Source organism: Dipodomys ordii, unplaced genomic scaffold (assembly GCF_000151885.1).
Source record: "Dipodomys ordii isolate 6190 unplaced genomic scaffold, Dord_2.0 Scaffold180, whole genome shotgun sequence".
Taxonomy (NCBI): domain Eukaryota; kingdom Metazoa; phylum Chordata; class Mammalia; order Rodentia; family Heteromyidae; genus Dipodomys; species Dipodomys ordii.
The window spans coordinates 256,290-265,843 of NW_012267396.1; the positions used below are offsets into that span (position 1 = coordinate 256,290).

The following is a 9,554-nucleotide window of genomic DNA, read 5'->3' on the forward strand; positions in this document are numbered from 1 at the left end:
GGAGATGATTTAATCATGGAGACCATTAGTTACAGATAAGGACAGCAGCCATCTCCCAGTGATGGTGCAGGAGGGATCTTTGCAGGTTCTCTGTGCATAGCACTGAGCCAACCTGGGCACAGATGGGAGGCCTGGCCCGGTACAGCCCCACCCCCTGCAGTCCTTCCTGCTAGTCCCTCCTCTGCCCTCTTGCTCAGCTCCAGCTTCAGTCCAGACAGATGTGGCCCTCATCTTGTTCTTTGCCTTCTGTGACACCCCAGCCCCTCCTCTTCTCCAAAACTTCCTGTCTTGGCCTGGTCTCTCCTCTAGGAGCCCATCCCTACGTGAGTCCTTCTAGGTATGAACTATGCTGTAGGCAAGGCCAAGTGCATCTATAGGCTGTTGTGTCTCAGAAGAGGCCTGACTTGTCTAATAAGGAGTTATTTTGTTGTTTGGTTGGTGTGTGTGTGTGTGTGTGTGTGTGTGTGTGTGTGTGTGTGTACCAGTCCTGAGGCTTGAATTCAGGGCCTGGTCACTGGACTTAAACAAGTGCTTTTTGTGCTCAAGGCTAGCATTCTACCACTTTGAGCTACAGCACCACTTCCAACTTTTTGGCACTTAATTATCGGTAAGAATCTCATGGACTTTCCTGCCCAGGCTGGCTTTTTGAACCAAAATCCTCAGATCTCAAATTCCTGAGTAGGTAGGATTTCAGGTGTGAGCCACCAGCACCAGGCTAAAAAATGGTTTTTGAAATTACCAAGCAAAAAAGATCAGTTGGGACAGGACGCTAACCTTTCCTTCCCAGATTCTTAGAAGCAGCCAAATTGTTAACAGACACATTAAAAGACTGCCAGACAGTTCAGTGATTGCCAGGGTGATCGATCAGTGAACAGCGGGTGACACAGAATATTCATTTGAGGCCAATTTTCATCGTTGTAATAGAATTCTCAGTTTTGATCCAATTGCTTTCAAAGGAGTTGCTTTGGACAGAAGTACGTTTTGGGTTGGGGCTTCTCACCTGTGTCTAACAAAGGCTCACCTGGAGGAGGGGGGGAGGGGATTCTAGCCTTTTAAGGGATGGGGACACTGCAGAAATAGGTCTCTAGGGGTAAACACTCACCCCACCTCCTTCCCAACCTCTGTCACCATTGGATAACACAGAGGAGCCGAAGAAGCATCAAATGTCAAAGGTCCCATTTATTCCAGTAACCCGGAAGGGAAATGTGTAAATAAAAATCAAAATAAAAAGATCCATGCACTCAACTCCAAGGGTAAAGGATGGGGAGGGGAGAGGGGAGATGGGGGAGGGGGTGGGAAGGAAAGAGGGAGGGGAGGAGAGGAGAGGGAGAGAACTTGGAGGATCACATCAATCAAAAGAAAGAGAGAGCGGGGACTTCAATAAAAAGGCAAGAAAGACTCAAGAAGTGGCATATCAAAAGCAGAGATCAATAAAGAACACACCGAATTGAGAAAGGGATGGATAGAAATAGGACTGGGGTGGGGGGGAGGAGAGGGGGCGGCGCGCAGCAGAGAACAAAAGCCCGGGGAAGAGAGGTGGGGGGAAGGAAAGGCAGGGGAAGAGGGCACGACGGAAACAGAGCTTCAGGGGGGACACAGGTAGCCAGGGCAGGGCCCTCCCTCCCCCGGCAGCCCTGGGGGGGCACCTAGGGGTCCCCCGAGGTGCTGATGACGTGGAAGAGCGTGACGTTGTACAGCACCTGGTGGCCATTGTTCCAGGTGTACAGGGCGCGCTCGCGGGGGTTGTAATCCAGCATGGAGATGTGCGAGTACTGGTTGTGGAAGGGCACGTCCGTGTACTCGTAGCTGGACGTGTTGGTGAAATAGGCGAAGTAGACCTTGGCCCCGGCCAGGTGCGAGTTGGTGACGTAGAGGACGCCGCAGATCATGAAGGCCTCGCCGGCGCTGCGCTTGGGGTAGCCGGTGTCCCAGGAGCGCACGACCTCCAGGGTGTGCGGGTCCAGCCGGCTCACCACGATGTTGCCCGCGTTCTGGTTGGTGGTGTACACGGCCCACAGCCCGCTCTCGTCCACCATGAAGTCCAGGTCCGAGAAGCCGCCCCACGAGTAGGGGAAGGTGTTGTTGTAGCCGGCGCCGGGCAGGCTGCGCTGCACCAGCACCGAGCGCGAGCGGAAGTGGTACTTCACCACCACGTTGCTCTGGTACTTGTTGTAGAACAGCGAGCCGTTGTACACCACGTGGCCCGTGCCCGCCCACGGCTGCGGCAGCAGGTGCTGGATGAAGTTCTGCCCTTTGATGAAGTCGCCCAGGGTGCGGAACTCCAGCACGCGCCGGCCTTTGTAATAGCCGTCCATGTACCATACCTGGAGGGCAGAGGGGCGGGGCATCAGGGGGCGGGGCATCAGGGGGCGGGGCACCAGAGGGGCGGGGCAACAGAGGGGCGGGGCGACGAGAGGAGCACGGGAGGGCGGGGCATCTGAGGGGAGGAGCACCAGGGGGGCAGTGACCAAGTGGGGGCGGGGCATCAGAGGGGCGTGTCACCGGTGAGGGGGCGGCCACCAGAGGTGAGGGGCACCAGAGGGGCGGTCACCAAAGGGGTGTGTCACCAGAGGGGTGGGACAACAGGGGGAGGAGCACCAGGGGGGCGGTGATCAAAGGAGCATGTCAGCAGAGGGGCGGGGCATCCAGGGACGTGTCACCAGAGGGGAGGGGCATAAGAGGAGTCAGGCACCCCCTCCCCCCAACAACAACCGCACTGTCACTAGCAGCACCTTCACCACGTGGCTGTGGACCCTCCACTGACCCACTCCACTCCCTCCTAGCCCCAGCTGGCAGTGCTATTTGTCTTTTAGGCTTTTTTTATTTCCTTATGTATTTTTATTTTTATTTTTCAGATAGTACCGGGGTTTGAGATCAGGGCCCTGTGCTTGCCTAGGCAGGTGGACTATCACGCGAGCCACGCCCCCTGGGCTTGGGCCACGCCCCTATCACTGGAGTCTGCGCTGTCATTTGAGCCACGCCCCCCGATGGAGCCACGCCCCCCGATGGAGCCACGCCCCCTCTAGCCGATCCTGATTTAACCACTTGAGCCACGCCCACCACTGAGCCACGTCTCAAAGCTAGGCTCTCAGCGCTTGAACAGTATCTTCATCCTTTGAGCCACGCCCCCTGAGTTGAGCTACCCAACACTTGACCCATGACCCCATCAAGTGAACCACGTTCCCCCAGGAGCCATGCTCCAAGGCTTGAACCTTGCCTTCATCACTGGAGCCACACTCTCATAGTTTAGCCGTGGCCCCTACGCACAAGTCATGCCCCTACCACTTGTGCCACACCCCAGTACTCTGTGTGTGTGTGCGCGCGTGTGTGTGTGCATGTGTGTGTGTATGTGTGTGTGTGTGCTAGTACTCAGGGTCTGGGCACTGTCCCTTAGCTTTTTTGCTCAAGGTTAGTGATCTACCACTTGAGCCATAGCTCCACTTCTGGCTTTTTGTTTGCTAATTGGAGGATCTCATGAGCTTTTCTTCCTGCCCAGGCTGGCTTCGAACCAAGATCTTCAGATTTCAGCTTCCTGGATAGCTAGAAATACAAACTTGAGCCACCACCTTGGAACTGTTTGTCTTTTAAAACAAGGTCTCACTATGCATCCTGGAATATCTCCATTCTCCTGCTTCAGCTTTCCATGTGTTGGGATTACAGGCATATGACACCATGCACAGCTACTACTGATCTTAAAAACAGCCCTCCCTGGGAGCCCACTGGGCCCACAAATCCACTGTTTTTTTAATTTTTTTTTTTTTGGTCCAGTCATGGGGCCTGAACTCTGGGCCTGTGTGCTGTCCCTCAGCTCTTCAGCTCAAGGTGAGCGCTCTACCACTTGAGCCACAGCGCCACTTCTGGCTTTTTTCTTTTTGCTTATGGGGTGCTGAGGAATCGAACCCAGGGCCTCATGCATGCAAGGCAAGCGCTCTACCACTGAGCCACCTTCCCAGCCCCCACAAATCCACTGTTTATGGGACATGGGATAGTTAGGAGGAGTAACAAGTCTCTGGAACTCATGGTGCTTAGGTATGCCCTGTAGCTACAAGATGACTCCATTCTTGCATCATCATAATCATCAAGTTAATAGGTATTTGTTTTGTTTTGTTTTTTACAGTTCCTGGGGCTTGAACTCAGAGCCTGGGAACTGTCCCTGAGCTTCTTTTGCTCAAGCCTAGCACTCTACACTTGAGCCACATTTTTTTTTCAAATAGGGTCTCACTTTTTGCTTAGGCTGGAATGGTCTTTAATCCTCCCATTTATGATACCCACATAACTGGGATGACAGGTGCACACCACCATACCTGGCCTGTCTTTTGAGATGGAGATCTTCCTCTCTTTTTGTCCAAGCATGCCTCAAATCTTGATCCTCCTACCTCTGCCTCTGATTAGCTGGGATTACAGGGCATGTACCACCATGGCAGGCATGAGGACTAAGACTCTCTTAGAAACTCCAGCACTGACATTATCATAAACATTCTGAAGATAAAGAAATGGTGGAAAGTTGGGCACCAGTGGCTCATGTATGTAATCCTAGCTACTCAGGAAGCTGAGATCTGAGGATCAAGATTCAAAGCCAGCCCAGGCAGGAAAGTCTGTGAGACACTTATTTCCAATGAACCACCAGAAAACCGGAAGTGGTGCTGTGGCTCAAGTGGTAGAGTGCTCGCCTTGAGCTGAAGAGTTCAGGGACAGTGCCCAGGCCCAGATGTCAAGCCCCACAACAGAAAGAAAGAAAGAAAGAAAGAAAGAAAGAAAGAAAGAAAGAAAGAAAGAAAGAAAGAAAGAAAGAAAGAAAGAAAGAAAGAAAGAAAAGAAAGGAAGGAAGAAAGAAAGAAAGAAAAGAAAGGAAGGAAGGAAGGAAAGAAGGAAGGAAGGAGATAATGCCCAGGCCCTGAGTTGAAGCTCCACTACTGTCACACACACATACACAAAGAATAATTGATGATTGGTCTGGAACCCCAGAGCACTGTGGCCACTTTTTCACAGGCTCTGACCCCTGGAGTAGCCAACATCACTCACCCGGTTGTCAGAACTGGGGGCCATTGTGTCTGTCATCCAGGAACCGAAGCGGGACCCCATGGCACGGATGGTGATAGGGTTACTGACCCCCGTTAGCTTCCCACAGCCTGGCAGGCAGAAATACCAGAATGAGAAAAACCGCAGAAACCCAATCCCAGTCTAGAGGTTCATTAGGGGAGGTCACAGATCGGAGGTCAAGGGTCAAGGCCATTCCCACCTCTGGACCACCCCCCCATTCCCATCCCCAGTTAGAAAGGGTCAAGGGTTGAGGTTCTGATCAGAGGCCAAAATTATGGCCAGCTTTTGAGCAACTTGGACAGTCAGTATTAGGGTTGGGTGGAGAGATCAACAGCCAAGGTCAAGGTGAAGACGTACCCAACTTCTGGGCACAGGCGTGCAGCCGGGCCTCCAGAGCCAGCACGCGCTGCTGTAGGTCCTCATAACCGTAGGCACCCATCTCCTCCTGGATGGCGGCCAGGCTGCTGGACAGGTTCCTCACCTCCTCGCGCAGGCGTACGATGGTCCTCGTGTCCGCCTTGTATTGCTCCAGGACAGGGTTCAGGGGCTGCAGCTCTGTCATCCTGTCCTTCAGCTCCTGCCCACCAAGGGACAACGGTGACCCATCATGACCCTTGACCTTTCAGCCTCAGCATCTCTGATATACTTCTGCCCTCTGGGCAGTTTTGTTGTTGGTGGTGGTGGTCATGGGGCTTGAACTCTGGGCCTGGACGCTGTCCCTGCGCTCCTCAGCTCAAGGGAAGCCCTCTAGCGCTTGAGCCACGGCGCCACTTTCGGTTTTTCTAGTGGTTTATTGGAGATAAGAGTCTTACGGACTTCCCTGCCCCGACTGGCTTTGAACCGCGATCCTCAGATCTCAGCCTCCTGAGTAGCTAGGATGACAGGCGTGAGCCACGGGCGCCCGGCTAATGAGTACATTTCTTTTGGGACAATGTCACCCCTTCCCTCGCTCTCTCCCAGTTTTTCCCTCCTGTTCCCACCCACAAGTTGAATAGCTCATTTTCCACATGGTGTCCAGTTTGTAGCACTGCTGCATTTGTTCATCCTTTATCCCTCCATTTCTGTGCGTCCTCTTACCCTCCCAAAGATGTATAGACAAACAGACAGAACAAAAAGGAAAGAAAACAAAAACTGCAAAAAAGAATAATTATTAAACCCTCTTGTTTTCCTTTCCTGGAGCTCATTTCGGTAAATACGAGTTTGTATGATCAGATGCACACAGGCATGGCTTCTTTCTTTTCCTCTCCTGAGAATGACCCCTGCGCTCTCACTGTGAATGCCTAGAGACCCACCTTGGGCCATTTTTCTTTTCTTTTGTCAGTCTTGGGGCTAGAACTCAGGGCCTGGGCGCTGTCCTTGAGCTCTTTGGCTCAAGGCTAGAGCTCTACCACTTTGAGCCACAGCGCCACTTCTGGTTTTTCTGGTGGTGCATTGGAGATAAGAGTCTCATGAACTTTCCTGCCCAGGCTGGCTTCAAACCACAATCCTCAGATCTCAGCCTCCTGACTAGCTAGGATTACAGGTGTGAGCCACCACTGCCTGGCCCCTCTGGGAATTTTGACCCTATCAAACTCTCCTTCTTTCCTTCCTTCCTTCCTTCCTTCCTTCCTTCCTTCCTTCCTTCCTTCCTTCCTTTCCTTCTTTCTTTCTCAGTCCTGGGGACTTGAACTCAGGGCCTGGGCACTGTCCCACAGCTTCTTTTGGCTCAATGCTAGCTCTCTACCACTTGAGCCACAGAGCCACTTCCAGCTTTTCCTGTGTAAGTGGTACTGAGGAATCGAACCGAGGTCTTCCTTCATACATGCTAGTTACTTTACCACAAAGTCACCTTCCCAGACCCTCACACTCTCATTTCTTTCCAGACTTGGAAGTCCCGGGCACAAGTCTCTGTCACTCCCTTGACCTTTGACCTTCCCCAACTCAGAAAGGCCCACCTGGAAGCTTTTGGCTGAGAGAGACCCGTCGGCTGCCCGGAGCCTGGCGTCCAGGCTGCGCATGAGGCTCTCCATGCCACGCACATACTGCAGGTCCCGGTACGTCCGCAGTTCAAGGACTTCCATGGACTGGGAGACATTCTGGACCTGAGACAAAGGACCCACGTGAGCTTCTAGGGGTGCAGATGGCTCCCCTCGAGGGATAACAGGGTGCTCTCTTTGCTCAGCTTTATGGGAAGCAGAGCATGGGAGGATGGTAATTCGAGGCCAGCCGGGGCAAAACAAAAAGTTAGCATGCTAACCAGGCGTGGTGGCTCACGCCTGTCATCCCAGCTACTCAGGAGGCTGAGATCTGAGGATCACGATTCAAAGCCAGCCCAGGCAAGAAAGTCTGTGAGACTCTGATCTCCAACAAACCACTCAGAACACCGGAAGTGGCGCTGTGATTCCCGTGGTAGAGCTTTAGCCTTGAGCTGAAGAGCTGAGGTACAGTGCCCAGGCCCAGAGTTCAGGCCCCACAACCAAAACAACAACGACAAAAAAAAAAAAAAAAAACATACATATAAGACCCTATTGGGGGAAAAACAAAATAAAGACTAGAAATATGGCTCACATAGTAGAGCTTCTGCCTTAGCAAGCCAGGAGGTCCTGAGTTCAAACTCCAATACCACCAAAAAGGAAGCCAGGCGCCGGTGGCTCACGCCTGTCATCCCAGCTACTCAGGAGGCTGAGACCTGAGGATCGAGGTTCAAAGCCAGCCTGGGCAGGAAGGTCGGTGAGACTCTTCTCTGCAATGATCCACCAGAAAACCGGATAGAGCATTAGCCTTCAGCCAAAAAGCTCAGGGCCCTGAGTTCAAGCCCCACAAGTGACAAAGAAAAAGAGAGAAAGTTGGGGGTGGAGAGTGGCATGCAGGGTGGGCCTGACCTCAGGGGAAGGATTCTCAGATACTGGTGGGTTGAGGTCGCCTGGGGTATCAGTCAGCTCTGAACAAAGCACATGGCTGTGTGTGCCCAGGTCCACCCTGCACACAGGGTAGGGGGGGAGGTGTGGGGGGGCGGGGGGGGGAGTTGGAAGAGTTGGCCGGCCTTCCTGGATGGATTCATCTGGAAGATTCTTACCTTCTCCATCAGCTGACGCAGCTCCCGGCTGCGGCCGTCTCGGGAGCAGGTGTTCTGGGCGGGGATGACGGCGGTGCAGATGCATTTCCCGTCAGGGGCCTGGGCCGAGGTATACAGCTGCCAGCCCTCTTCGGGGCTCTGGAAAAGAGTCTGTGGATGGACATGTTGGGGGAGGGTGTCAAAGAGTGAGACTCTGGGGAGGGAGGGCGGGGGGGGCTGGCATGGGCTGGGTCACGCATGCTCTGTGTCTGCAGTCATTTCGCCAAGAGCCCATTTGCCAGATGGCAAGACTGAGGGACGGGAGGAGGAAGGAGCGCAGCAAGGAATTGTGGGAGTCCAGCCCCTCTCCAAGCCGGAGTTCAGTCTCTCACCCTCACCTGCACACGCAACACTGGCTCCCCGTCCCCACAGCAACACAGATCTCCCTGTAATCACATCCAACCTGGCTCTCCCGCTTAGCGTCCCCGTGCCACAGTGTCACGAGGGTTCCGGATGATCCTCAGGGACACTGGGGAAGAGCAACACGACTGTCCCCACACCACAGGTGGAGAGGCCCAGGAGACGCTCACAAGATATTTCCTCTAAGCTCGGCACTGATGCTCATGCCTTTAAGCCCAGCTACTCAGGAGACGGAGATGTGAGGATCACAGTCCAAAGCCAGCCTGGGCAGGAGGGTTGGAGAGAAACTTACCTCCAACTAACCAGCAAGATGCCAGAAATGGAGCTGTGGTTCAAGTGGTAGAGTGCTTGAAAAAAAGAACCCAGGGACAGCGCCCAGGACCTGAGTTCAAGCCTCAGCACTAGCACAACAAAAACAATGAACACCATAGAGAGAGAAAATACAGGAAAGGAAAAAGATGAGATGGGGCGATGCGGAGGACTTCTAGGGAGAAGACAGGGAACATGAGAGAGAGTAAGGGAGTAAATTTGATCAAGGGACACTGAGTAATAAAACTATCACAGCGAAACCTCTTTGTGCAACCCATATAGGCTAATTAAAAATAAAGGACCTTCAGGGGTGCAACTTCAGGGGTCACTTGAATAAAAACTTGAAGGAGATTGAGGAAGAGACCATGTAGATATCGGTAGAACAGTCAGCGCAAAGGCCCTGAGGTAGGTCCATGCTTGGCATAATGAGGACACATGGAGGAGCACGAGAAAGAGGAGGCGATCGGGCAGACACTGCAGGCCTTGGGAGCTGTGGTGCGGTCTTTGTTCTGAATTCAGTGGGAGCCAAAGAAGATTCTCAACAGAGGAGAGACAAGCCTTGTCTTGGATGCTTGCTGAGGGCTAGAGACAGGGGTAGGGAGGCAGTTGGGCCACAAAGCCAAGATGACCACATGGGCCTCAGGCAGATGACCATCCGCATTGGCCAGGAGACGGGAAATGGTCAATTCTGCTCCAATCCGAGATGCATTCTTACGGGCAAGGGAGAAATTCTGATAAAAACCACAAATGT

The 9,554-nt window shown here is 53.2% G+C and overlaps 1 protein-coding gene across 1 annotated transcript; it reads right to left on the minus strand.

Moving 5' to 3' along the window:
- Nucleotides 1-1,549: 1,549 nt before the first annotated feature.
- Nucleotides 1,550-8,243, minus strand: Olfm2 (olfactomedin 2). The gene is made up of 5 exons (XM_013034000.1): nt 8,096-8,243; nt 6,975-7,121; nt 5,398-5,617; nt 5,023-5,129; nt 1,550-2,324 (listed from the first exon to the last, which is right to left on the minus strand). The coding sequence occupies exons 1-5, from the start codon at nt 8,102-8,104 to the stop codon at nt 1,647-1,649; spliced, it is 1,161 nt and encodes a 386-aa protein (XP_012889454.1). The 5' UTR covers nt 8,105-8,243; the 3' UTR covers nt 1,550-1,646.
- Nucleotides 8,244-9,554: the final 1,311 nt, after the last annotated feature.

Bases quoted from the DNA above. Each gene is read 5' to 3' on its own strand.
- Olfm2 (XM_013034000.1), bottom strand. The intron at 5,618-6,974 runs GTGGGCCTTTCT...CTTGGTGGGCAG, and splicing joins TCTCAGCCAAAAGCTTCCAG to GAGCTGAAGGACAGGATGAC. The intron at 5,130-5,397 runs GTACGTCTTCAC...TCTGCCTGCCAG, and splicing joins CGCCTGTGCCCAGAAGTTGG to GCTGTGGGAAGCTAACGGGG.